Here is a 25628-nt window from a genome sequence, read left to right as displayed (position 1 = left end):
AGGCTGACACGTATAACGACGCACCATCAAGTATTCCTAGTCGAATCACCATGTCTGCTCGTCTCCAGTCTCTGCGCTCCACGTCAAACACAGCTCCGACTGATACTGCTTCTTCTGACAAACGTCTGGCTGCGTCCGCTAGCCCTCGAGTCAACCGCAAGCGAGGAGTGTCCCAAGTAGAACCTCCAAACCCAGCCACTCAGCCAAGCACTGCGACCACAAACGCTACAACGAAAAAACCACGCACCACAGATGACGACGGCCAAGTTGAGCCTGCAGGTCAGGCTCCTAATCATTCTGCTGGCGCAAGCAAGCGGACTCGCTCGTCAAATAACGAGCATCCCGCATTACGGCCTGGCGTGTTGACGAAGCTTTACGAGCCGCGAGAGGAGATTGCAGCGAGGGCGGCAGGGAGACGAGCTGAAGGCGAGGTGAAGAAAGAGACGAAGAAAGCAGAGCAGCTAGAGAAGAAAAAGAAGGAGGAGACTGGGAAGATGAAGATCGCAGCTGCAATGAATGCGAGTGAGCGAGAGATGAGGGAGCGAGACGAGAAGAGCAGGCTGCCGTTTGGTGGGAATGTCGAGGTGCGAGCGTTTAACGGAGGGTTCGACGCTCACGCCGGCGTGCGAAAGGATTCCACAAGCGCTCAAACCGTGCGTTTTTTGTTGACCTTCACCGCGCGCGCGCTCTCTCTCCTGACTGACTCTCTTACTTTCAATGCTCGTCACAGGCCCCGTTGACCGCCACTGAGAAGAAAAAGTTGCGTACGCAGAACTTCCTCACCGACATCTCCGAGTATCGACAGAGGGAAGATGGTGTCGATGCGCCGAAGACTCCGTCGTCAGTCCGTTCGTTGATCTTGTCTGTTATGTTTGCTTACCGTCAACGACAGCTCTACGCCAACGAATCGTCCACGCAGTAACCCATCGGCCACGACTCAGCCTAAGAAGACCCTCAATAGCGACTGGCGTCTGAATATACAGCCTCTTCAGCGAGACAACCACCTAGGTGCAGCAACCCCATTGACAAGCAAGACAGGGTCGGCAAGCAAAGCGAAGGATAAGAAACCGGCGAAAGAGAAGGCGAAGGGCACAAAGGGAAAGGCGAGGGCAGTTGAAGAGTCGGAGGATGACGATAAAGATGGTGCGCTCAGAGAGAAGGAATCTGGGATCGAGGATGAGGCAGTCGAGAGGTTTCCCGGAGGTACATCCGGGCTTGATCAGGTACGTGAATCACGACTTTTCACATTGCTCACCTCACCGACGATATCCTGTATCAGTTTCAGGTCAACATCCTCGAAGTAGACAACGACACTCTCAAGCCCAAGACAGAGTCGAAGGCCAAGAAGAACAAGAGCGATCGTCGCCCGAAGTCGGTTGTTTCAGCGAAAGAGTCTCTCGCTTTGGAGACTATGCCACAGTGGGCACAAGATAATTGGTGGAAGCTGAGGGCGACCATCTGCGACACATACGGTGAAGACAGTCGTCCGTGGAAGCTCGGTCAGGGAAATGACTGTCGGTTTGTTGCCGACGTCGAAGCTGCAGTCCGTAATGCCGTACCTAGCGAAGCGGACTTCAAGGTGACTTCGACTAGCGACAAAGTATATCGCCGAGTAAGTTCAACTATGATCTCTCCATGACCCATCGTTGAACCTCCTCGTGCGCTTTACGTACTAATTGGTGTTGAACGTAGTGCCGGCAGGCCATATACGAGTGGCGCGAACACTTCTACCTTGCCGCTACCGAGCTGGCCAACAAGAACTTGGGCGAAGTGCTTGATGAGTTGGGTACCGAGAAAATGAAGGTCTGGGTACGCAACGCTCTTTCGCCGGACAGTGGGGCAGCATACTGGTCAGCTCCTGGTACCGAGGTGCGTAATTGACGTAATAACGCCTCAATGTTCCCTCTTGCTGTCTTCCGCCCATACATTCTCACCATTTACTTATACGTGCTTGTACAGGATAAACGTGCGCGAGGTTCTCTGCGCTCCGAGTACATCGTAGAGGCATTAGCCACTCACCTCAAGAACATCAAGGGCTCTGCCCGGCCGTACACGGATAAGTACCCAACTGGGGCCTTAGCTTTATCTTGTGCAGCCGTACGTGCAACATCCGTCACTTAAACTCTCTTACTGACCCTTGCGCTAACCCTCCATGTTCCGCTAGGTGCAACGCTGTTTTGAAGCTTGGCTTCCGGGAGTCAAGCCTGACGCTTACCCTCCATTCTCGAAACAGAATGTAAGCGACCTTGTAGAGCAGTATGCTAACGGTCCGAGCATCCAGGCTCTTGTCGACAAGCCGCATCGCTTCGACGATCTCATCCAGACGGCTTTCGAGCGGCTTTCGGCACCCGAACCCCCTTCCAAGTCCATCCCAGATCGTATGAAGGCATCGACTCACAAGGCCGCAGTCGTGATAGAGCCGAGTAGCGACGCCGAGCCCGATGAAGATGACGTCGGAGAGGTTGAAGATGGGTGGGTGAAAAGGAGAGATGTAGAGAGTGATGGCAGTGATGTGAATATGCATGATGGTGACGACGACACTGAGGAGAGAGTGCATGCGGGTGGCGGAGATATCACGGTAAAGGCAGAGGATCTTGGTGAGGAATATGGGTTTCCGGGAGGCTTGTTTTATGACGACGATGATCTAAGTGGCCCACCGAGTGTTGATACGAGCGCGTTGACTCTCGAGGTCGACGGACTCGAGATTATTTCTCTGCCAATCACCCGCGATGGCTCTTTAGAGCCACAACAGAATTCCCGAGGTCCACCTTCGCCCTCCTCGGCCTCCGTCCTTTCTCTCGATTAGAATGTTTTCCACTATTCTCTACATACTCCGTACAATTCTTTACTATTGACCTAGGACCTCCTCGACCTTTGACACTCATCTCCCTCTTACGAACTCTGCTCTCTTGCCCGGTGCCACCACAACTCTCTCGGAGTCATTACAATTTAGTTATTTTTATTTTCGAATTCTCGTTGTCCACGATAAGTGGCAAGCCGCTCTGACCGCCCTGAGAAGCCCTGACCGCCCTGACGCGGACAGTTTCGGAACTCGTAACTTCAACCAGGTCGCGTCAGACCCGGTCAGGCCGCGTCAGGGCGGTTCAGGGTTTTCCAGGAGTTCTGATGCAGTAGTATTGGCGAGGAGATGCTGCACTTGTCTCCATAGTAGTAGAGGGAGACGACACAAGGACGGTCACGCCGCACGGGCAGCTGTACTCTGATGCTTGACCCAATGAAACCAGAATCTCCAATTCCAGAGTAGTATACACATGCAATGAGCAAATATTGTCGTCGAATGGGCCCCACGCCGAGCATATTTTGAGGAGACACAAACGAGCTCGACAGATCAACTACTTATTCAACTGCCTCGCGAGTGAAGTACAGTAAGTATTCGGAAGGACATTCCACTCACCCTGGACTATTTCTTCTGTGAGTAGCTCAGCCGCTGGAGTGTAACGAGGAATAGGCGCAAAAGTGGTACGCAGGTGTAGAGAGCATGGCGACAATAACGTCCTTTTGCCTCCAAGGGGTCGGAGCTCAACATTCAACTTCCGCCATCATTGTGGCGTCTGTGGCCCACATTTACCCGACACCCAGTCACAATGTCAATGAGTTTCGTCTTGACGAATGATGTGCGACCAAGCCAAGGAGAAGTACACAGAGACGCGAGCCGAGCTCGGCACTATATATATTCATGACTATGCTAACATGTACGTACAGAATCTCGAAGGCCTAGAGAGTAAACAAAGAGCACGATAACCCACTACAAACTGGAAAGCAGAGCCATATCGTACACCATACACTTCAATACAAGGCCACTCCTCCTAAACCACCTTCAGCCTCGGATACCTCCCACCCCACTCCTCGACATTGTCTGGCAATAACTCATCGTACCTTCGTCCGACCTCACTAGCTCGCCCTGGCCAAACTCCAAATGTGGTTGAATGGTCTGCTGGCGTCTTTCCCAAAAGCCAAGTATAGGCGTAGTCTTTCCATAAGCCGGACTTGTAGCCTTCAGATGGTGGTTGATAGGAAATGGGCTCAAGGCATTCACTGTGCTGGGATCGTCAAATTTGGATCAATCAGCCATCACGAGGGCCGTCGTCGCAGCGACACAGCAGAATCTGACAGCGACCTTCTAAACGCGAGAAACGTACCTTGTCGTATACCTCCCATCTCACACTTTCCCAACCATTCTCGCCTACACCCCGCTCTTCAATGAGTGCAATAAGCGCTCCAAATACCCTATCCCTGTAGCTCTCCGTCCACTCCCAAAACGTTTCTCCGTCAATATAGTCCGTCTCATTGAGCCGCAAGCCCTCCGGATATCCGTCTTTCCCCTTCGGACTGTCCCGTGAAGGAGCCTCGGCCAACACAGATCGTAAACGCTCCAATGTCGGAGACAGGCCAAGTGTTGCAGATGGTCGGGAAGGATATGTAGGAAGCTGTTTGAGAGCGCAATTTAAGCAGGCTTGACGCGAAGTTGTGGTGAAGCGAATGTCGTTTTCTGGATCATCCTCTAGGCTGTCGAGAGCATTGGTGCAGGCAGTCCAAAGCCAAGGAGGGAATTTAGCTGAGAGAGACAAGAGAGGATCTAGGGCTGGAGGAGCGTTGGATTGAGAGGGGCCCGCGGTGAAATTCGAGGCATAGAAGGATGGACGTTTGAAAAGCATGCCTCGATGTCTAGCGTTGGCTTCGAAAGTTTTTTGAAGCTTTGAAAGGCTACATCGAGAATGGTTAGCAATGACTGAAAATCACCAGGGACGTCTTCCTGTAAGGAGAACGAAATAGTGAATGAAACATAACTGACTATGCTTCGAAACATTTCGGACCCCCGTGCTTCGCCCACGCTTTACGCTCTACATCCCTTTCCTTGTAGAGATAGTATTTGAGACCCATAAGGTTCCTACGGTAAAGGTATACACGTACATGGCATCAGTGATAGGAAATCTCATGGCCAACAGAGACGAAAAAACCCAAAAGGCACGGTGCTTACACGTCGGGCACATAGTGCAGACCACGTAAATCTTCGGCTTTCAACCGGTAGAGATCGAGCGCATCTGTCTTTGTAATCTATACGAGCAGCGGCATAAAAACAAACTCAGATAAATATCAAGTCGTGATATGGTTTGAATTGTTCGCACCTTTGCATCCTCTGGGACGACCGACTCTCTCCAATCCTCTTCAGGCTCTGGCTCTGGCTTGTCCGTCTTCACTGTCCTTCTCTTCTTCGGAGATCTTCCTTCCGCAATCACTTTACGCTTCTTCGGCGTGGTATCAGACATTGTTGCTGGCGCGCAGAGGGTCAAATCGAGAAGAAAGATATATCTCTAACGACAAGTGACTAACCTAATATTGAGACGTCGTGGTTGACATCACCGAGAACTTTTCCGGTCCGCAACGGACCGGAACGAGCGAATTTGCCATCGCGCGACTTGCGCATCAAACGCGATTATTGATTTTCTATTCTCAACCACATCTCCTGAGCATTGTCCATGCAAAGTCCTGCACCAAGGTCTATCCCCACTCCATTATATGCAATGCATAAACGATAAGGATAGCTCTACCATAGGCACAGGCTTCATATAAAGGCCCTCACGATCCGGGTTCGCAACCTTAGGTACGTATCCAATTCATGGTGTTGGCATAGATGCGTCGTTGTCAGACACTTATCTACTCGTTCTCATCGGAACATAGTACTGTCGTGAACGAGAATGAGTCTGAGACAGAATGACGATTTTCTTCGGGTGAGTGGCTTTCTTTGTTCCTCCAGCTTCGATTTCGCAAGAGTTTGGGGTATGGAAGCCAACAAATATTACATTGAAGTACGAGTCATAAAAATCGTGGTCTGTTAACGTTTTGTTATCTCTCCACTGGGCAAAAGGAGCCAGGACCGTGTCTTATTGAAGATGGCTCTCTGGCGCTTCTCGCCAGCCGGAATCTGCCCTGCGCGCCCTATTTATCGGTTATAATCAATCATAAATTGACCGAGAACCGACCCCACGATGAACTATGGTAACTCGCAACGAGTGAGTCGTGTTGAGACCGCACAAGAACTTATGACAGCTCCCGCTTCGCCTCTCCCTTGCTCTGCTTCTCGATCACCGACCTACACTCGTCCATGGTATCATCGACCAACTGCTCTGGTCTTTGATTGGTCTGACCGATCCAAAGAGGCTGAGCCCGGGACGGGTCGGTGGAGTCTTATGAAAGAGGAGGTCGGGATGTCGAAGAGAGGGAGACTTGGAGCAAGTTTGTTGGTCTCAATGGAGAGCTTTGAGGGCGGATATGTTGATCGCGATCTGAGTTACGAGGGGGAATGGGCGAAAACGATAGCAGAAAATTGTGAGGTCCGCAGAGGGGAATCATAGCCAGCAGTGTTGGTATGTCCCATGGGCAACAGGATTCGCATATTCGTACTTTCAAGTTGATGCATCATTATATGGAGATATCTCACAGATCACCGACACTGAACCCATCAAACTGACCATCCCGCTCGGGGACGTGCATCTGCACGGGGATTAAGTTGCAGTGTTGAAGGTCCAGCTGGTAAGTGAACTGAAAGCAGGGGGGAGACGTTCGGGATGATCGAAGATTCGAAGATGTCGAGATACAGCCCTTAGGCTTCTGATATCGCCGGATTTAGACGGTACTTCACGTGCGGGTAGATGCGCCGCCAGCTCCTAAATCCAGTCCTGTCCTTGGAGATCGATTTAGCGAGACTCGTCAGGCCTTGATGGGGCACGGTAGTGGCGGTATACGCTTCCACCTCGCCTTTATTCACCTTTATACCCCCCATATATGCGTTTCAAAGTGTGGGAGCTCGCGAAGGCTTTTCGCGTACGGTAGAAGCAGACCTAAATTCAACAGCGACAGGAGCCAGTATCCAGAGGAAGATGAGAGCCTATGTACTGATCGTAGCCTTCCAGGCAGTCGGCCGAGGGAGCATATGATCCGTTTAAATCTCATCTGCGGTCCATTTCTGTCGTGATAGACTCCTGCCTGTCTTTCCCTGTTGGACTCATCTTGTTTCTATCGTTGCGCTGCGGCTGATCTATCTCACGATGAGTGTCGGATATCATATGATACTCCTCGCTCTCGTTGGAACGGTAACTTCATTATGATGCTTTTCATAATGCTGCGTATAACATAGGTCCTCCCGCTAGGCTTCCTTAGGCTCGGTCATCGGCCTACCTGCGATGAAGCGACGGATAGATCTGATGGTTGCCCCCGACAGCGTTTCAAGTGCATGGTAGTATCTTCGTAGTGATTAATCCGTGGCGATGATGTCAAGATGTTCAAGAGGGGATGCGTGGTCGACGAGATACAGACCAGGAGCTTAAAATGGCTATGGAGTGACTAAGTTATAGTCACGTACTTTTCCGCCTGCAGGCGCCCTAGGTATGATCCCTCTTATCCCGCTTCTAAGCCACCGGGAATGCACACAGAGTCGACTCACACTATTGCACTAGCATGCCCTGATCCTACATCTTTCCCATTTCCTATCCAAGACACGGATCTAAGAATGGATTGCCAGAAAGGAATGGGTGTCTTGGACACTGGTTCATCCCATATTGGTGTACTTATTGCTTGTTCTACGAAGCGCCGGGTGCGTCTCAACCGCAAGACATGATTGTAGTACCGTCAATAATGGGCTGACGGTCCAGGCCTGTCACTACCCATGCGCAAAAGACCACAGAATTCTCAATCATCACTCATCGTGTCTTAGTCTACGAATGTCTCACAGACGAGGGTTGCACCCTTTCAGTAAGCACGACAGTTGGTTGCCATCGTCTAAGCAGACGGCCATCTCATCTTCTTTCGATATCTCCTGCCATCGGGCGTCCACGCCCTTCGCTGGATCTGCAACCGTATATAAACAAGATCCACTGAGGCGCCTTGTATCTATCGAACCTCCCATGCCTCATTCATCCATATTGCATAAGGTTATTGTAGCCGAAACCATATGGTATGTGACTTCTAACTTTGTCGGTGGTGGACGGTGCCTAACGTCGGTTTGTTCTAGGCTTATTTCCGATTATGCTACTGTAGCCGCATTCAGTACGTCATTACTTCTAGTACATCTAGGACGGGGGAGCCCAAGCAGAAGTGCTGAGAGTAGCATACTCACCTCATGCGTCAATTTGGATCATGCAGCGCTCTGGGCTCTTGATTACCTTCAAACATTCGCGACCGAGATCGTTGTTCTTTGGGCAGGAAACATACGATCAGCAACTTCAATTCTGTTCATTATCAATAGGTATGGTTTTTTGGCATCCCAGATGATCCAATTATACGTCGGCACTCCAGGGACTGCAAGCGATAGTTCGTGAGTTCTGTATCATTTATGTCAAGATAATAATTCCTGATTGTAAGATCTAGTTGCCGTATTGCCCTCGAGATTTCGGATGCATTGACGATTCTGACCGTGGCTAGCACCAGCTGTATGCTGTATTTAAAACATCCAAAACCTCGGTCGGTGCGCTAATAACCATGACTCTCATTTTCGCAGCGTTGCTTGCTTTGCGCGTATACAGCATATATTCCCGGAGTCGTTATGTATTGGCCTTGACTGCTGCTTTGATTCTGACGAGATCGGCACTTGACATTTATGTGAGAAACTAATCTCACCATGTGTTGTGACGAGTAGGTTAAGTTTCTCCGCAGCTCGCTGCCATCGAGATTCCATTCTCCACCAAAGGGTCAATCCTCACAGGAATATCTCGATGCGGCTTTGTATATCCTACTGCCGCTGTAAACGGGTACGTCCTTTCCATAGACAAGTATCATACAACCAGTGCCACTGTGATCTCTGATTCTGATGTGTGTACTGGCTGTTGCAGTGAGATGTCGCCACACACCTGCGTGATATACAGAGTTGACAGCATTAGCAGTCACACAAATTCTCACAGGCGTAGCCCTTCCGCTCACGTTCGACACTATCATGCTTTTGTTAACGCTCAGGAAACTTTCATCTCATCTTGGAGAGATGCGCAGACTGGGACAGAATAGCATCTCACAGACAATATTGCGAGACGGTATGCCTTTGAAGATATCATCATGAATTTCCACTTACCAACGGGCTCCTTACTACCAGGAATTCTCTATTACATGTCATAATCCTTGCTCCCTGGAAAAATATACCTCATTCTGATTCCCGCTTCACAGTGGTTTGTTCGTAGTCGCCGCTGCGAATGGCTCCCTTCTTATTGTGAGTTTATATATGGCTTGCCCCTTACCTGCACCAGATGTAACACATTTATTTTCCTTAGGCTGGTGTAGTTGACTTAAATGTGAGTCAGGACCGCACAATCTTATAATTCATTTATACTTTCGCTGTGACATGTTTTCGTCCTCCTCATAGTTCGCCGGTTCACCATCTATCACCATATTGTCCCCATTCTTTTCTGTGTACGATCATTTTGACAGTTTTCCGTTTCTGAATGTTAGCTCATTGCAGCATGGAACAACAGTGTACCGAATATTTTGGTCCACCGTTTATTCCTTAACCTGCGAAGCTTTCGAAATCCAGGCTATGGGCTGTCATCATCCGACACTCCACTTCCCGTGCCTTCATTCGCTCAGAATCGCCCAAACCGCTTCCTTGGTAACATCGGCGAACCCATCGACTATGATCAATGGAATGACGATTTTGAAGACGCAGAGCTCGATGGCGGGGCTGTCCGGAATGACACAAATATCAGTAGAGTACGCGATCCTCTGACAACTCTTGTCCCAGTCGTGAGTGTGCAGTTCCCACTTACATGATACCTAGCCTGACATGTCTTATCACAATTAGGTCTACGAGGGAGCGGGCACGGAGCCCATCGAAATGATGGCTATGCAACGAGAGCCTATTACTATTGCCAACCCATCTTGTGCGTTGGAGGTGGCTTGAAACTGTACTACCAGCTTCTTTCACATAAGCGGTTTCTAATCCAGACCGATATATGTCTGACCACCTCATTATCATTTGGAGGTCTCCGTGTCGCCTCTCTTGAAATCGATGCAGCGGTTTCCCCCGATCGAATCGCGTTCTTGTTTCCTATCGGCACCTCCGTTATCTCCACCCACGAGCGTGGTCATATACACGCATATTTATCTTCCTTTTCTTGCTCGCGTAGACTATATACAGAAAATGCCGCAAATCGTCTGTTCGTTCCGCCATCAATATATTTACACTACTTATTTTCTCGTCATACGCCACGATCCATGCCCGGGACAGAGGAAGAACTCGTACGTCCGCGGACACGTCTTGCGATGTGCCGCCTCAAACCGGGTGGAATACTACCTTGATACTACTGTTGCACATCAGATTCATCACGGTCGCTCCCTCCCCTTGACCTTCCCCTGTTTCTTCCTCTACTGCCCCGCCTTCCATCCAGAGAACATGCACGCGAGTAGGAACAACGCGGTATTGATTGCGGCCTCAGTGGGATTTGCGATCAAAGACGATGGTTCCCGTAGCCTGAACGACTATTAAATCAAGGTTCTAAAGCACCTATTAGATGAAGCTCATACTGAATCCCCACAAAAGAAAGAAAGGCAAGCGAACGTACTGTTATGCTGAGGCCACGCGTATCCCCACTTATAAAACCCGGGAGCTAAAGTTATCGTATAAAAACTCGTACACATATTACTAATGACCCAAAATATCAACCAGAACGCCATCCAAGGCATTCCTACCGCCATCCCGACATTCTCACTCGCCAGCTCCAAAGCCGTCATTCCCACCCAGTTCAAGATCCAGAACACGACGAAACTGCCCTTTCCATACCGTGTGGCGCTCTGGAGGGGAACTCTGAGGAAATGGCCTGACCCCACGGGACGCGGGGAGGTGTGGGAGTAAGAGGGGAGAGAGAAAGGAATGAGGAAAGCGAGGGAGACGAGGGAGTACGCGAGAGACAGAAGGAAGTAGGCGGGGATGGAGGAGATATAGCGATAGAGCATCCATTGGCATTTTTTGAGAGGCGGATGGCCGGCGGAAGTGTTAAGGAAGAGCTGGTGGACGGGCATGTAGAAGGTTGTGGCGAAGAATGAGGTGATAATGAGATCTGTGGATATGATCACAATTCCGTCAATTTCCTAACACTTGCGGAGACCTTCGGCTGAGACTCACATATCAAGCCGACCGAGACGGTAGGCGTAGCGACAGGCGGAAGGACTGGCCGAAGATCGATGGTGGAGAATCCAACGGCAGGGCTGAGGGCTTGAGGCACGGCTTGCAAGTTGTTGAGCAACGTATCATTTCCCGCCGCCATACTTCACGCCAAACCTGCCCACATCTGGCCCACTTGACCAATCATCAAGTTCATCGTTGTCGTTAAATCGGGCAAAACTAGATCAGGACACATTAACCCCGTAACCTTTATAGGACTTGAAGTTCGGCGAGCGGCTGACCATAGCTATAGATTGTTGTGTCCTCCCTCGCACTCGCGATGACCAACGGAAACGCCCCCGCAGGACCATACGATGCGTTTCCTTGCTGAATTGCTTGCATCACAAGTGCTGTAGCGTTCGGGTTGATGATGAGGGTGGCCCAGGCCTGCTCATCGTAAATTGCGACACAGACGCGCATGGGATCGTAGTCGAAAGCATCTGGTGATATGTTTTGTCGGGAAATTGGAGTTCTGGTGCCCAAGAGCAGCTGTTACGGCGGCGGGTCCGATGATCGGCGTAGTGGATGTATATGGTTCAACCTGGCCATCGAAGTCCGCGATGTATACGTTAAGGAGGTGATAGTTCTTGACAGTGTTGAACTGAGAACCCCAGTCTAGAATTGGGATGCGATGAATTGAGTAGAATTTCGCGCAAAGTCAGATAACGCACAGAGGGAGAGTATCACCATAATAAAAGCGAGCAAGATCAACGCTGTTTGATGGCTCCATGCAAACAGTGAGCCAAGACGGGAAGCCTCGGTACGTAATAAATTCACGCACTGGTTGAGAGCCACTTTCCCGCTACTTGCTTCCTCACGTCTGCAAGGCCTGAGCTCCAAAATCCCACAGGCGTAGGTTCGAGGCAATCTCTCTCCTTCGCATGACCGGTCTCCGAATTTCCCCTCTGCGACATGTTGGCTAGGCTATGGCCTCGCTCGTATCCTGTCCCATACCAACGCTATAGTCTGTGGCTCTGGATATGTGTTTCACGAGTAAGACGCTGGAAAGAGAAAGGCGTGCTGGGATAGTTCCGGGCGTGGAGAGCAGATACCGGGGAACTCAAAACATAGCCAGAACGCAGTACGCAAGCCAGAAGTGATGCTCAGCGACTGAAAGGAATGGTTCGGAAGACGAGTGCTTCATTGAACAGCGCAAACATTAACGGAAGTTGATCTTCGCCAGCCTCCGCCCGACTCGCGCCACAGCGATTGAATAGGAAGGCGCTTAGTGCCGCCGTAACCAGGTGAGTTTCCAAGGCAGCCAAACGGAGGCAGTACTTATTTGGCTAGTTGTATGAGGGCGCGAGAATAGGACAGCGATTGACTGCGTGAGAGTGACAGTACGACAAGTGAGGCTAAGAGCTCGAAGCTGAGGCAGAGAGCGCGATTGCCTTCGAATCGTTGTCGTTCGTAATTTCGGCCGTCAAATTCATGAGAATGAGAGTCGTTAGCTGACTGAGAAAAGGATTGGTTTAAGTAGAAATATCGAATAGCCAGGTTTAGAGCGACCCATAGAACAGTAGCCTCGTCACCAATTTGGTCCAAATCCAGCATGCCGATTTGCAAGTCTCTCGTATCAACCCCAATAGGACTGACATAGCGTGACGACTAGCATACAAAAAATGGTGAGTACAGGGAGAATCGATTCAATCCGGTAGAGCGCCTCCGTCGATAGTCAGAGCTTTGAAAGAATGTCGAGACACCGAAGACGGCGTCGATGTGGCGCAATTGCTCAACGCGGGAGGATGCACGAAATTCTTCATATGTGTCTGTTCTCGGTTCAGTACTAGTACAACGACAAGCTCGCTTGACTGCTCGTTCAATCTCATAGAGGCCAGCGAAAGAAACAGTGTGGCCAAGCGAGTCGTCGATGTGGCACCACAGGCTATCAAGAGCTGGATCTGACCAAGCCTTGCAGAGTCTTGCGTTCGATGAACTGGATGAGCGCAGCGCCGCTGAGAGTCCACATACATAGCTGCAATCCATAGGTTAGTTGACTGCCTAAAAATGAAGTTTGAAGGATGAGCTTGATGATAGCTCGTCCTCGTTGAAAACGTGGCAATTTCTTCACGTGAGCGGACTTTGAAATCTGATTTCGAAATGGGACGCGAGTCGCGACTGGACGCGTTTCGGAGCGCGTTGAACACTTGCCTTGTACCACAACCTCTTCACCTTTCAGTAAGCTTTCTTGTGTTTCTGCTCATATCTAGCACGCTCAAGAAACTAAAATTATATTATAGCTCCATTGCAGGAAGGGGAAGCTATGCATATCAAGACCTTAACGATTCAAGGGTTCAGGTCGTGTATGTGCAGTGCCACGACCAGGCCGCGCTTTTCTGCTCCTTTTTCCAGTTGCTGATTATTTGCTTTCGTCCTACAGATCGTGATCAGACGCAGATTGAACCGTTCTCACCGAAACATAATGTTGTTGTCGGTAGGAATGGGTCTGGGAAGAGTAACTTCTTTGCGGGTGAGTGTGGCTTGTCCTCGCTTTTCGAGTTGTGGCGTCGCAGGTGCTTGAAGTGTGACACGCTGTGGAACGTGGTAAAATTCTGCTGGATATTTGCTTGTTGCAGTCGTTCATCACGTAGACGAAGGTTGGACGTTGTATAGTGCCTCAAGCAGACCAAGGAAACTTCGTGGCTCAGCGCATCGTCCATGCCTGTTCGAACATGATGTACGTGTGTGTCCATCTTCTGACACAAGTATCACCCTTTCTAGCCATCCGATTCGTGCTCTCAGATGCATATACCTCCATGAGCAGAGAAGAGCGGGCAGCACTGCTCCACGAAGGTGTCTCCACGCAGAACACAATGTCAGCCTATGGTGCGCCATCTCTCTCTATTCGTCCATACAATCCATTCTGACAATTCTCTTGGTACATCCATCCCATACATTCCCTGGTTCTCGCCGCAGTTGAAATTGTCTTCGATAATACCGACAATCGTTTCCCAACGGGGAAAGATGAGCTGGTGTTACGACGCACAATCGGCCAGAAGAAGGACGAATACAGTTTAGACAAGAAGAGCGCAAGCAAAGCCGACGTCATGAACCTTCTTGAGAGTGCCGGGTTCAGCAAATCGAACCCATACTATATCGTCCCCCAAGGCCGTGTATGTCTCCCTTTACTGTTTCTCTGCTCCGTGACACGATCACTTATTGACTGATATATAATACACGTCAGATCACCGCCCTGACTAATGCGAAAGACCACGAACGTCTCGCTCTTCTCAAAGAAGTGGCCGGCACCAAAGTCTATGAACAACGCCGTACCGAATCCCTCCGCATCATGTCCGAGACCGAGGCCAAGCGGTCCAAGATCAGCGAGCTGCTCGATTACATCGACACGCGTCTTACAGAGCTCGAGGAGGAGAAGGAGGAGCTGAAAGAGTTCCAGGAGAAGGACAAGGATAGGCGGTGTTTGGAGTATGCGCTTTATCAGAGGGAGTTGGAGGAAGTTGCGGCTGCGTTGGAGGAGATTGAGGAGGAGAGGAGGGGCGAGGTTCATGGTGCGAATGTGAGGAGAGAACAGTTTGCTGATCGGGAGCAGAGGATACAGGTACGTTCTTCTCCCACTTCGTAACCGTTGCTATGTTGAAGTTTGTTGTTCTTTCAGGGCCTTGAGAAGACGATCTCCGAATCGAAACATTCCCTGAGCACGCTCAAACTCACGCAACACGGCTCAGCCAGCGAACTAAATGACCTCGTCCGCACACGCACCGAACTCGAATGCCTTGTCACCGATCTCCGTGCCGCAGACCAACGCGCCGGCGGCCAACGCACCACTCTCCAGTCCGAACTCACGCACATCGAAGAATCCATCGCTTCCAAAGAATCCGACCTCGCTGCCCTTCAACCACGTTGGGAGGCACACCGTGCTCAGGAAGCAGAACAGCGTAGGGCGTTGGACGAGGCGAGGGGGAGATTGCAGGCTTTGCATTCGAAGAGGGGGAGGTTGGATAGGTTTAGGACGAGAGCTGAGAGGGATCGGTTTTTGCAGCAGGAGATAGCGTCCATCGAGGCGCATAGGACTGTCCAGGGAAAGGCGTTGCAGACCACGAAACAGGAACTCGAGGTAGCGAAGACGGGGTTGAGAGAAGTGGAGGAGCAGTTGAAGGGGTTGGAGGAGAAGGGCGAGGATTCGAGGGTGAGGGTAAGGGAATTGATGGATGAGATGGGAAAGGCGCAGGAGGAGAGTGTGATGCTGAAGGAAAAGAGGAAGGATCTGTGGAGGGAAGATGCGAAATTGGAGACCAGCAAGACGCATGCGAGGGATGAGTTGAGGACGGCAGAAAGGACGCTGGCGAGTATGATGGATAAGGTTCGTGGTCATCGTCTTGGGCTACAGCTTCAGCTAACGATTTGGCTGTGCAGGATACGGGCATGGGTCTGAAGGCTGTGGATAGCATCGCTGCCCGACACCAGCTCGACGGCGTGTATGGTCCTCTCTACCGACTTTTTGAAATCACAGACCAGAAGTTCAACATCGCCATCGAGCTCACCGCCGGTAATAGGTGGGTTTCCTCCCTTCGGTCCCTTCCATTCCCCTCCTAACCAAAGAATCATCCGTCATAGTCTCTTCCACGTCGTAGTCGATAATGACGCCACCGCTCAACGCGTCCTCGACGTCATGCTTTCCGAAAAGACTGGTCGTGTCACCTTCATGCCCCTCAACCGTCTCAAAGCGAAGAACCCGGAAGCGCCCAACGCCTCCGATGCTATCCCTCTCCTCTCCAAACTCAAATACTCCAATACACACAGCAAAGCGCTCCAACAGGTGTTCGGCAAGACGTGCGTGTGCAAGGACTTGAACGTCGCGGCTGCGTACGTGAAGTCGCATGGGATCAATACCATCACGTTGGATGGAGATAAAGTGGATAGGAAGGGAGCATTGACTGGTGGGTATCATGATGTGAGGAGATCGAGGATTGAGGCTATCAAGAGCGTGACGAGTTGGAGGGCGAAGTTTGAAGGGGAGGAGAAGAGGAGTAAGGAGGTCAAGGATGAGACGATTAGGTTGGATCAGGAGATTACAAGGCTCTCGGGGAGGATACAGGTGCTTACGAATCAGGTGAATCAGGTGAAGGCTGGGAGGACAGGAGCAGCTGGGGAGGCGGAAACATTGGGGAGAGAGAGGGAGAGACTAGAAGGCAGAGTTGCGAGGCTGGAGAAGGAGTTGGAGGAGTTGGAGAGTGAGATTGCAGGGTTGGGGGCGAGGATTGAAGGATATAGAGAGGAGATTGGGGAGGAGATGACGAACGGATTGACGGACGAGGAGGAGGACATGGTAGATGAGTTGGAGAAGGAGGTAGAGAGGAAGCAGAAAGAGATGGTGGATTTATCAAAGAAGAAAAATGAAGTAGGTCCATTCGTGTTCTGTGCTCCGGACCGCCGACTCATTCATTTGAGCCGTAGCTTGGAAGTAGGAAGAATCTCTTGAGCATCGAGATCAACGATAACCTCCGGCGCCGACGAGAAGAACTACGTACTAAGATCGATGCTCTCGGCAAATCTGAGACAGGCGACGCCAATGCTGGTGCAGACCTCGACGCTCGTGAGCGAGAGTTACGAGCTCTCAACACTTCCATTGACGCTCTCACCAGGCGCGTTCAAGGTATGTAACCACACTGAGGCCTGTCATACCCTTTTCTACCGTTACTGTACTGACATGTAGTATAGATATGGAGGCCGAGCAGGAGAAGGTCTCAGCCACATTGCAGAAAGCTCGCAATGATCTCGAGAGAGTACAGAACGAACAGGCCGAAGACAGTCGTGCGATGGGCAAGCAACAGAAGAACACGGAGCGTTACATGGCAAAGCGTCAACTCCTTATTGGTCGGAAAGACGAGTGTAACCGTAACATTCGTGATCTTGGTGTCCTGCCTGAGGAAGCCTTCGAAAAGTACACACGTGAACGACTGGACAGAGTACGGTTTCGAATTTCCCTCTTCGTATATATACGGTCTAACCTTGGCATGCACATAGCTTGTCAAGAAACTCCACACCGTCAACGAGGCTCTCAAGAAGTTCGCCCACGTCAACAAGAAAGCCTTCGAACAATATTCCAACTTCACGAAGCAGCGCGACCAGCTACTGAAACGACGAGAAGACCTCGAGAAGTCAGGAAAATCTATTGAGGAGCTCGTTGAGGTGCTTGATCAGAGGAAAGACGAGGCGATCGAGAGGACATTCAAACAGGTGGCGAAGAATTTTGAGGATGTGTTCGATAAGCTTGTTCCTGCGGGCAAGGGGAAATTAATTATTCAGAAGAGGATTGATCAAGTACGTTCTTCACCAGTCGACTATGCTCAAGCAGGAGCTGTTTAATCATGGACTTACTTCGATGTAGGATGAAGATGAGGCAGACGAGGCTGAAGATACGCAGCAAAGTACCATCGAGAACTATACCGGTGTGTCAATCAAGGTGTGTAACAGTGGTATTTCTCAAGCTTGTGGCAACTGACGTTCAACGTGTCTTTCGTTAGGTCTCCTTCAATTCGAAGGTTGATGAAGGATTGCGCATCCAGCAATTGTCCGGCGGACAGAAGTCCCTGGTGGCCCTTGCGCTCGGTATGTGTTCCTGATTCTTGCATCGATGCTCCTTCCTGACCCCTGTATAGTCTTCGCCATCCAAAAGTGTGATCCGGCGCCGTTCTATCTCTTCGATGAGGTGCGTTCCTCAAAAACTCGGCTTTGACTATTCAAACTGATCTGCCGCTCTTTCTAGATTGACGCAAACCTCGATGCCCAATATCGTACGGCTGTTGCATGTAGGCCTTGCTTCTCCTTAGACGATTACTTTGTGACTAACGGCTTACTCCCCGGTCTTGACTCTCATCAGCCATGATCCAGACCTTGTCTTCTGAAGGTCCCGCACAATTCATCACAACCACCTTCCGACCAGAGATGCTGGTTACTGCCGACAAATTCTACGGTGTATTGTTCAATAACCAGAAGGTCAGCTCTATCCGGTCGATCAAGCGGGAGGAGGCGATGGAGTTCGTGGACCAGGTTCGTCTTCTGCTCTTGCAAATAACACTTACGACACGGTCACTAACGAAATGCACGGTTGTGCAGGAGGCCCAGGCCCAGTAGCCAGAAACCTGCGAGATATCCATATGCCACGTCGTTGTTTATTTTTTTGGTCTCCTTTCGCTTCTCGTTGCCTCACGCTCTGCATTGCTGTTGTACCTCTGTAACTTCTGCTTACGATCTTTCTCCATATCTTGTGAGTGTGTACCTTGTCGTCCAACTGTTGCAAATCTGTTATATTCACTCGAGAATTTCGAGGTCGGACCTTTAGCTCAATCGGTAGAGCTTTGTACTTATGAGGCTGTCCTAACAATGCATCGTTCATGCAAGGGTCCCGAGTTCGATTCTCGGAAGGTCCACTTTTGCTGCAATTCTTGAGGGAATCCGGCATGCTCACCGTGCGGGAGCTCGGAGGGCATTGCTTGTGCGAATCCCCGAATTCGGGGAGATCATGGGTCATTTCTCCACGTGCGTTCTTCAGTGTGTTCTGCAGGCGTAAGTCCACTTGTGAACTTCCCCTCACCGCCCTCTAGGCGTCGATATTCGGACGCAGCTAAGACGCAGTAAACGAGTGTTTAAGCTTACGCAGAAAATCTACGGTACCCGCACCCGGGTCGACACAACGATTTCCTCCAGAGGCATGGATTCCTGCGTCTACTTATTGCTTGCAGTTTGATATGACATGTATCGTTGCCCATGAGTACAACGTACGGTCAATGTGGGGGTTCCTCACTGAACATTTCGTTCCGGAGAATGCCTGTTCGGTGAAGGTACATTTTGTTGGTTGTCGTGCGACTCGGAAGGTCATGAAAAGGGGCAGTAGCGTCGTGGCAGTCTTCCTCTCCTCAGACGATTTTCTTCAATGAAGCTAGCTCTCATGGACCTTGTGCATCTCTAGCAGGTGAGTTATTCATTATATTTTGCAGCAATTATGCATTTCATCCAGCCTTGTAGGATAATAATGGGTAGCAACCTGGCGTATGCGTGCACTCGCATACAGACCAGCTTGAGGCTCTAAAACCTTCGGAGTCAGGAGCGGGTCTATCGGAACAAATTTCATTGTCGTATTCAATGATCACAATCGTGCCGAGATCGTTCCTAGGCGGAGAGACTGCAGCGTGATCGTCATCGTCTAGCCGTCGTTGTCTTCGCGATGTTTCCCAGCCGGCGCTTTGACGTATATGCCTGCGGTGGGTCGATTTCGGATACTTACTCCTGAGCTTACATGTCAGTCCATTAGGACTGGTCCGTTCCCTTGTTTTCCAAGCTAAGTCTTCCTGCATTAACATTTCCATAATTCTTCTCTAGTATTGAGTGGTCCATCTCAGCAACAGGTGATATTTTCAAAGTACTTGCTCTATATGTATGTCGTCATCCGATTGTCTTGGCGCCTTCAGTTCGCGCCGCGGCTTGCGCGCAGCCATGTTTGTTGTTCTGTATACCCCGCAGTTTCGTCTGATGTTAACGTTCCTGGCGGCTTGAGTACAACATCTTCCGGTTGTGAGGTCGGATTCCTTCGACTTGCTCCGTTGATCGCTCTAGTGGACATCGCGACTTTCATCTGACACATGTGCTCAAGATTTTGTCCAGGCTTTGCGCTGGTATAAAGCTCGGTCGCAGTGTTCTCGTTTGCGACATCATTCAATCCTCATCCTTCCCTTTCCTTCAATCTTTCACTCCTTTGTTTTCGCTTCAGTCGTCAGCATGCACTCTCTCCGTGTGTTCGTTCAAACCGCCGCCATGGCCGGCGTTGCATTCTCTCTGCCCAGTGGCACCAGTACTGCCAAGCGGGCGACTTGCACAGTCAACAGCGTCGACACCGCTTCAGACTTGTCGGATTGCTCTGCTGTCGTCATCGAAGCTTTCACAGTGAGCTCAGGAAGTGCGTTGATGCAGGCAAGAGCTTCTCTGTATGCCCAGAACTGATTCTCTTTATAGACACTGTTACTATCTCAGCGGCCTCTGGCGCCACAATCACGATGAGCGGAGATGTCACATTCTCGAAAACCTCCTGCAAGTATCCTGAATACTTCTGTGTTGGTATATGGTGCTTATGTTTGGGTTTTGTGTAACTTCTGCAGCTGATGGCCCATTATTCACGATTGATACCGATGATGTAACGTGCGTAGCTAAACACTCTCAAGTAACCCTTTCAAATGCTGATATCTCTCCACAGCTTCAATGGCAATGGTTACACTGTCGATGGGCAAGGTGCAGAGTACTGGGACGGTGAGGGCACCAACGGTGGCGTTGATAAACCTCACCCGTTTATTAAGTGAGGTTATTCACTCTCTTTTAACTCAGTTCGGCGACTGATGCAGCTCTCGCTCCAGGATCAAGGGATCTGGCACCTTCTCCGACTTCACCGTCTTGAACTCACCTGCTCAGGCCGTCTCAGTCGGCACCGATGGAACTACCACCATCAAAGGTGTCACTATCGATAACTGTATGTCCCCTGAAGTTGTCCCTTCGGCCTAGCTGAGCTCATACCCATCAACTCTAGCCGATGGTGACGTCGACGAACTCGGACATAATACGGATGGGTTCGATGTCTCTGCTGAGGACGTGACTATCACAGGTTGCACAGTCAAGAATCAAGACGATTGGTGAGCTCCTCGGAATTTATCACTTTTTCCGACGACGATCTGACGTGTGTCTTCGTAGCATTGCTATTAACGATGGTGGCAGTATCACCTTCTCCAACAACACCTGCTCTGGTGGACATGGTATGTTAACCCTGTACATTTCCATAGAATCCAACATGACAGTCGTCGATCCAGGCATCAGCATTGGCTCAATTAGCTCCGACAAGAGCGTTTCCGACGTGACGATCACCGGCAACACGGTTACTAATAGGTTCGTACTCTTTACTTCTTCGTATTATTGTGTGTCTCAAAATACAAATGTCTCGTAGCATGTACGGTACTAGAATCAAGGTCAAAGCAGCCGCCACCGACGCTTCGGTCTCCGGTATCACCTACTCCGGGTAAGTGTAGTATTCTTGCATTCAGACTCATCGTACTGACGAATTGTGCCACCAGTAACACCATCTCCGGTATCAGCAAATACGGTGTCCTGATCTCTCAGTCTTAGTATGTATATCTTGTAGTTTCTCCTTAGCGTATTGACGCTTAATATCTCTTTCTCCAGCCCTGATGACGTTGGCACCGTTGGTACTGGAGGACCCATCTCTGATGTCAACTTCACCGGTGATACTACCAAAGTCACCGTCGACAGTGGCGCTGTTAACGTCGCTGTCAACTGTGGTGCTTGCTCAGGCACCTGGGACTGGAGCGCCCTTGAGGCCTCTGGAGGTGATGAAGGCGACATCGACTCGGATGATGCCACTGTAAGCATCTTTCCACAACACATTCAATACAACCACTAAATTCTGTCTTCTCCTTGCGTCGCTCGAAATGTAGATCTCTGGTGGTACCTACTAAGTTATTTACATGATCGCACGACACCTCTGGCTGTAGCGCTCGCCAAACCTTCCTCGGTATTCTCTCTTACCACGCCCCGCTTTCGTCGTGAAATCTCTTTAGCTCGGTTGACTCCTAGCATTACTACCTTCTTTTGCACTCCTACGCTCTTTACTGTTTGACACAGTCGCTCGACGCAAAGAGCTCGAGCTGGCTGTACGCTCCCTTCTACGACGACTTTCGCCTGCATTTTCTGTTATTTTATTTACCATCAGGTCGGAAACTTCGAGATACTGAGGGGAGTTCCAAATGAATAAATGTCTCTGCTATCCGATGAGTGACTCGCTTAAACTTCTGGAGTTCATGTGTACATACATTGGGATGTCAGTACACGCCAAGGTCACCTCTGTGCAGGACTTAGAGTGGCGCGCCACATGAGCTGCGGGACAAATCCGGTTCTTGCCGTGCATCATGCCGAATTTCAATCTGTGCCTGCCGATGCTAGCGTCCTCCATAAACCACCACCCATCTTCGACGGCCTTCGAAGTTTAGAATTGATTTTGGACAGATCCAGTGTGAGCCTCAGTTCTACTGGGATAGACGTGTAAAACTTACCTTCCACCCTTGACCTTTACCCATGCTTTGACAGGCGCCCGTCGACTTCAACCCAATCCCGGCGTACCCGCATTTGACCCGCATTGAATACCCGTTCTTTGCGTAGCACTTAGCACGACCAGTATGTACGATGACAGTTTCCTCGCATTTTCTATCCACGAATAATTTGTGTATCCCGAAGCGTGTTCCGGCGAGAATATGCATCCAGCACTTTCGATTCATGAGGTCCTTATGGGGATATTTGTCCTCTTGCCCCACAAAAGTAATGCAAGAAATGCCCAGGTTTGCAAGACGTGGTCGCCAATTGCATTGGATTGTCTATGGAGGGACATCATCGATGTTGGAGATCTTATTATTTCTCTCGCTGGTGCCTTGAAAGAAGATGGGCACGGTGAATGGGTACGCCACTAGAAACTTTCCCTACGCCCTTGCCTTTTTTCACCCGTGTCACCAAAGGGCCTACCATGTAGCTTGACAAAAATCCACTGGTCGCCATTCCTCAGGAACTGTAGCCGTGTTCGCAGCCTAGATTGCAGTAAATCAAGTCATCCGCTCTCAATGGACGCTCTATACGAAATTGCAGCCACCCGACCCTCCCTGACAATCTTCAGCAATCTACGGACCCTTTCTGTGCGCTGGGATAGCCCCTTCCTATCGCCTACATTCACGTCTTCCACCATCACGAAACTCACCATTTCCATCGACTCTCACAATGGACGTGAGGCAGATGACATCGCCACTTCCAAGGCCGAACAGATAATCGAGTCAATGCCAAATATCAGTAAGCTCAGCCTGTCGACCACAAAAATATCAACCCCGTTCTGGGATACATTCGTATGTCAACTCTTACCGGGGCTAACTTCGCTCACCACTATCGCCGTACCTGCACGGTTTCTGTCCGCACCTATCGTCTCCGTGGCTTCACGTTTACCCAACCTCCGCTGTTTGGGGGACCGCGGGAGTCTTAACACGACTTCAAAACTGCCAACGTTTCAACCTGTTCTGCAAGCTGGAGCGTTTTCTTCGCTTCGCAACCTTTATTTTGCGGCTTTGGTATCGGAAGCCACAAAGTTCATCAACGATGCCCACCTTCACCTCGAACAACTCAGCGCTCTGGGTCTCAGCATCGACACCAAACGCTACGCTGCCCACGCACCCAGTGATCTCTTTACATTTTTGGAGAGCTTGGCCATCAAGTGCCCTCACCTTGATACTCTACGCCTCATCGTAGCTAGAGGGATGAAGAACGTCCCTGTGATTCGCTTTCAAGACATCGCACCTATCCTCAACCTGAGGCGTATTACGAAGTTTATACTCCATAGTCCTTTGTCTGTCGAGATGACAGACGAGGAAGCAGGAGTGCTCGCTGCCGGGCTTCCCAAACTGCGCCACCTTCGACTCACCCGACGAGCTACCCTACCTCACGATTCCCTCACGCTGGGCGCGCTTATTCCCTTCGCTGCGTTTTGCCCTGACCTGCACCATCTTGAAACTTGTGTCAATGCCTCGGCCGACATTCCCGCAGCATCCAACGCAGTCCCCTTCCAATCATTACAACTGCTTCACCTCGGCTATTCTTCCATTTCCGATACACAGCCTGTAGCCCAATTTCTATCTCGCTCGCTTCCGGACGATTGCGCAATGGCGGCTGGTGACGATACCATCACGAATCTCGTCGTCTCACACGGTTCATCGACGGGTTGGAACGGCCAAAAGTCGTGGAAGGAGGTGAAGAATACTGTGTCATTGGTGGCAGAGGAGAGGAGGCGCACTCGCACGGAAGTCGCGCGGTCGATGGAGGAGAGGTTGTCGTTGTTGCAGCTGGAGGCGGAGCGGTTGAGATCTGAGTTGAGCCGAAGAAAGGACGAGATGGACACCTTTGACGACCTGAGCACGATTTACTAGTCAATGATAGGTGAGGAGATGAACTCGAAGCAGATCCGATGGTATGGACATCCCGCTGATTTTTGTGTAAGATCGTTGCCAAAAGGTCAATGCCCTCGGTCCCACAAACCGGCGTCGTATTCCCTATGTAGCATACAAAATGTCATCCATAGCCTTTCTTTTCGAATCGGCTTTCTCTTCGTTCTCGATTTGACATTGCCCCGTCCCTTCATCGTATTCAGGAATCAGAACCGGAATAGTAGGGAAGATCTTCGTTCTTAGGCTTATCGCGATCAATGGGAGCCCCGCCCTCAGGATCATGAGACTATATTGACGACACGTCTCAGGCTCTGTATCATCAGCTGATGAACAAAATCCAACCGTTGACGCTTCCTGAATAGGTCGAGGCCTTGAAAGTTGGTGTTTTCTCGAACAATGAGGCAACTGAAACAGTTTGGCACGACCCTTTATTAGCCGAGATCCAAGTAACGGCATCGAAGGTATATAAGAGCAGGCGGTGACGGCCCAAGGACGTCCCAGGACCTCACAACCTCTCGCCGTGCCAGTCCCGCTCATCGCAGTTCTTTCGGCAGTACACTCGCCTCTATCAAACCCAAACCCTTCACAGAGGAAGAATGCTCAGTAACCCACTGCGAACCGCTCTTCGTGCTCTTCGTCGGGCTTCTCGTCTTCGTCGTGTTCATTCTGCCCCGGCATTATCAACATCGAATACTCCTCAGGACTTCGAGGCCACTTTGCATCCACAAGGAACCCAAAATCATGGTTCTTGCCTGGCCAATCGTCTTGCAACAAATGCGCAAGTGGATATCCTGGCGTCCAGCAGTGCAATCGAACAAACCGATGTCGGCCATTCGAACACTACCTATAGCACTGCCTGTGACCACAATGAGCCCTCCGTCTCACTTAATGAAGATCGATTAGATCTGGTAGAGGCCGAAACAGAGCTCGAAGACGACTCCGAAGATGAGGTCGATCTCCCGCTTATTCCCCCGTATGCCGTGGTCCCCACTTCACCATCAACTAGAATTATTTGCCCTGACTCCGGAAGACCCGCACGACGACTCGCCCTGTATGACATTGGCCAAATCCTCGGAGAGGCGATGGCACGAACACACCCTGACTGGATGGCCAGGATGGCGAGAGTGTACGAGAACGCCGGGGTTCCTTCGAGGTCGACGACGACAGTCACCGTCTCAGAGTGGGAGTTCGACAATTGTGCGGTCCAGATACCGGTCGTCATGCAGGGAGGAAACCCGTTTGGACAGGCTGTGCCATGGGAGGATGACGAAGGGGCGGAGGAAGAGGGAGCGCTTGAGGCTGGTCAAGGCGATGAATGGGAAGGGGAGGTCACATACGACGTGGAGCCTCAGACGGTCTTAGAGGCGATTCCAAGAGCGTTTCTGGAGGGATAGTTAACTGCGAGTATGAGTGAAGAAGTCTATTTGATGTAATGTTAGCCAAAAGAGCCGCAAAATGCATAGTGCGATACAGGT

General features: G+C 50.5%; 8 protein-coding genes and 1 non-coding gene across 9 annotated transcripts; 7 read left to right on the top strand and 2 right to left on the bottom strand.

Annotated features, from left to right (window-relative positions):
- Window positions 1-50: 50 nt before the first annotated feature.
- STEHIDRAFT_115196 (uncharacterized protein) lies at window positions 51-2806 on the top strand (the record flags this gene model as incomplete). The annotated part of the gene is made up of 7 exons (XM_007309631.1): window positions 51-653; window positions 731-840; window positions 893-1223; window positions 1280-1612; window positions 1693-1869; window positions 1960-2097; window positions 2165-2806. 7 exons carry the CDS (start codon window positions 51-53, stop codon window positions 2804-2806), a joined length of 2334 nt encoding a protein of 777 aa, XP_007309693.1.
- An 872-nt stretch (window positions 2807-3678) lies between these two features.
- Window positions 3679-5326, bottom strand: STEHIDRAFT_125305 (uncharacterized protein). Its single transcript, XM_007309630.1, has 5 exons — window positions 5148-5326; window positions 5000-5076; window positions 4814-4909; window positions 4161-4725; window positions 3679-4061 (listed from the first exon to the last, which is right to left on the bottom strand). Exons 1-5 carry the CDS (start codon window positions 5286-5288, stop codon window positions 3828-3830), a joined length of 1113 nt encoding a protein of 370 aa, XP_007309692.1. The 5' UTR covers window positions 5289-5326; the 3' UTR covers window positions 3679-3827.
- Window positions 5327-7922: 2596 nt separating this feature from the next.
- STEHIDRAFT_162007 (uncharacterized protein) lies at window positions 7923-9901 on the top strand (the record flags this gene model as incomplete). The annotated part of the gene is made up of 11 exons (XM_007309629.1): window positions 7923-7972; window positions 8030-8064; window positions 8161-8332; window positions 8386-8447; window positions 8516-8616; window positions 8671-8765; window positions 9172-9214; window positions 9276-9296; window positions 9368-9414; window positions 9477-9744; window positions 9803-9901. The coding sequence occupies 11 exons, from the start codon at window positions 7923-7925 to the stop codon at window positions 9899-9901; spliced, it is 993 nt and encodes a 330-aa protein (XP_007309691.1).
- A 531-nt stretch (window positions 9902-10432) lies between these two features.
- STEHIDRAFT_134713 (uncharacterized protein) lies at window positions 10433-12075 on the bottom strand (the record flags this gene model as incomplete). Its single annotated transcript, XM_007309628.1, has 9 exons — window positions 10433-10479; window positions 10563-10791; window positions 10828-11057; window positions 11123-11265; window positions 11287-11341; window positions 11404-11548; window positions 11658-11776; window positions 11833-11874; window positions 11943-12075. 9 exons carry the CDS (start codon window positions 12073-12075, stop codon window positions 10433-10435), a joined length of 1143 nt encoding a protein of 380 aa, XP_007309690.1.
- Window positions 12076-13424: 1349 nt separating this feature from the next.
- On the top strand, window positions 13425-18378 carry STEHIDRAFT_172065 (RecF/RecN/SMC protein; the record flags this gene model as incomplete). The annotated part of the gene is made up of 17 exons (XM_007309627.1): window positions 13425-13464; window positions 13542-13631; window positions 13883-13987; window positions 14078-14274; window positions 14346-14720; window positions 14778-15482; window positions 15536-15675; window positions 15737-16520; window positions 16577-16775; window positions 16841-17088; window positions 17147-17443; window positions 17511-17585; window positions 17647-17731; window positions 17782-17831; window positions 17889-17931; window positions 18003-18172; window positions 18239-18378. The coding sequence occupies 17 exons, from the start codon at window positions 13425-13427 to the stop codon at window positions 18254-18256; spliced, it is 3621 nt and encodes a 1206-aa protein (XP_007309689.1). The 3' UTR covers window positions 18257-18378.
- A 76-nt stretch (window positions 18379-18454) lies between these two features.
- On the top strand, window positions 18455-18552 carry STEHIDRAFT_t259. The gene has a single exon. It is a non-coding gene; the product is annotated as a tRNA-Ile (tRNA).
- A 1069-nt stretch (window positions 18553-19621) lies between these two features.
- On the top strand, window positions 19622-21934 carry STEHIDRAFT_86263 (polygalacturonase). Its single transcript, XM_007309626.1, has 12 exons — window positions 19622-20075; window positions 20132-20206; window positions 20275-20314; window positions 20370-20468; window positions 20527-20639; window positions 20697-20799; window positions 20858-20919; window positions 20974-21049; window positions 21108-21179; window positions 21235-21285; window positions 21344-21542; window positions 21616-21934. The coding sequence occupies exons 1-12, from the start codon at window positions 19898-19900 to the stop codon at window positions 21634-21636; spliced, it is 1089 nt and encodes a 362-aa protein (XP_007309688.1). The 5' UTR covers window positions 19622-19897; the 3' UTR covers window positions 21637-21934.
- Window positions 21935-22788: 854 nt separating this feature from the next.
- On the top strand, window positions 22789-24258 carry STEHIDRAFT_142319 (uncharacterized protein; the record flags this gene model as incomplete). The annotated part of the gene is made up of 2 exons (XM_007309625.1): window positions 22789-24145; window positions 24207-24258. The coding sequence occupies one exon, from the start codon at window positions 22789-22791 to the stop codon at window positions 24133-24135; it is 1347 nt and encodes a 448-aa protein (XP_007309687.1). The 3' UTR covers window positions 24136-24145; window positions 24207-24258.
- Window positions 24259-24749: 491 nt separating this feature from the next.
- STEHIDRAFT_162002 (uncharacterized protein) lies at window positions 24750-25547 on the top strand (the record flags this gene model as incomplete). Its single annotated transcript, XM_007309624.1, has 1 exon — window positions 24750-25547. The coding sequence occupies one exon, from the start codon at window positions 24750-24752 to the stop codon at window positions 25545-25547; it is 798 nt and encodes a 265-aa protein (XP_007309686.1).
- Window positions 25548-25628: the final 81 nt, after the last annotated feature.

The sequence above is a fragment of the Stereum hirsutum genome (assembly GCF_000264905.1).
Source record: "Stereum hirsutum FP-91666 SS1 unplaced genomic scaffold STEHIscaffold_18, whole genome shotgun sequence".
Classification (NCBI taxonomy): domain Eukaryota; kingdom Fungi; phylum Basidiomycota; class Agaricomycetes; order Russulales; family Stereaceae; genus Stereum; species Stereum hirsutum.
Note: the sequence above shows the minus strand (reverse complement) of the source record. Positions and strands in the feature narration are given on the sequence as shown.

Coding starts and splice junctions, on each gene's coding strand:
- STEHIDRAFT_125305 (XM_007309630.1), bottom strand. CDS start 5,288: ATGTCTGATACCACGCCGAAGAAGCGTAAAGTGATTGCGGAAGGAAGA. Junction 5,077..5,147: donor TCGTCCCAGAGGATGCAAAG/GTGCGAACAATT, acceptor CTGCTCGTATAG/ATTACAAAGACAGATGCGCT. Junction 4,910..4,999: donor CTGCACTATGTGCCCGACGT/GTAAGCACCGTG, acceptor CCTTTACCGTAG/GAACCTTATGGGTCTCAAAT.
- STEHIDRAFT_86263 (XM_007309626.1), top strand. CDS start 19,898: ATGCACTCTCTCCGTGTGTTCGTTCAAACCGCCGCCATGGCCGGCGTT. Junction 20,640..20,696: donor AGGTGTCACTATCGATAACT/GTATGTCCCCTG, acceptor CATCAACTCTAG/CCGATGGTGACGTCGACGAA. Junction 20,800..20,857: donor GTCAAGAATCAAGACGATTG/GTGAGCTCCTCG, acceptor GTGTCTTCGTAG/CATTGCTATTAACGATGGTG.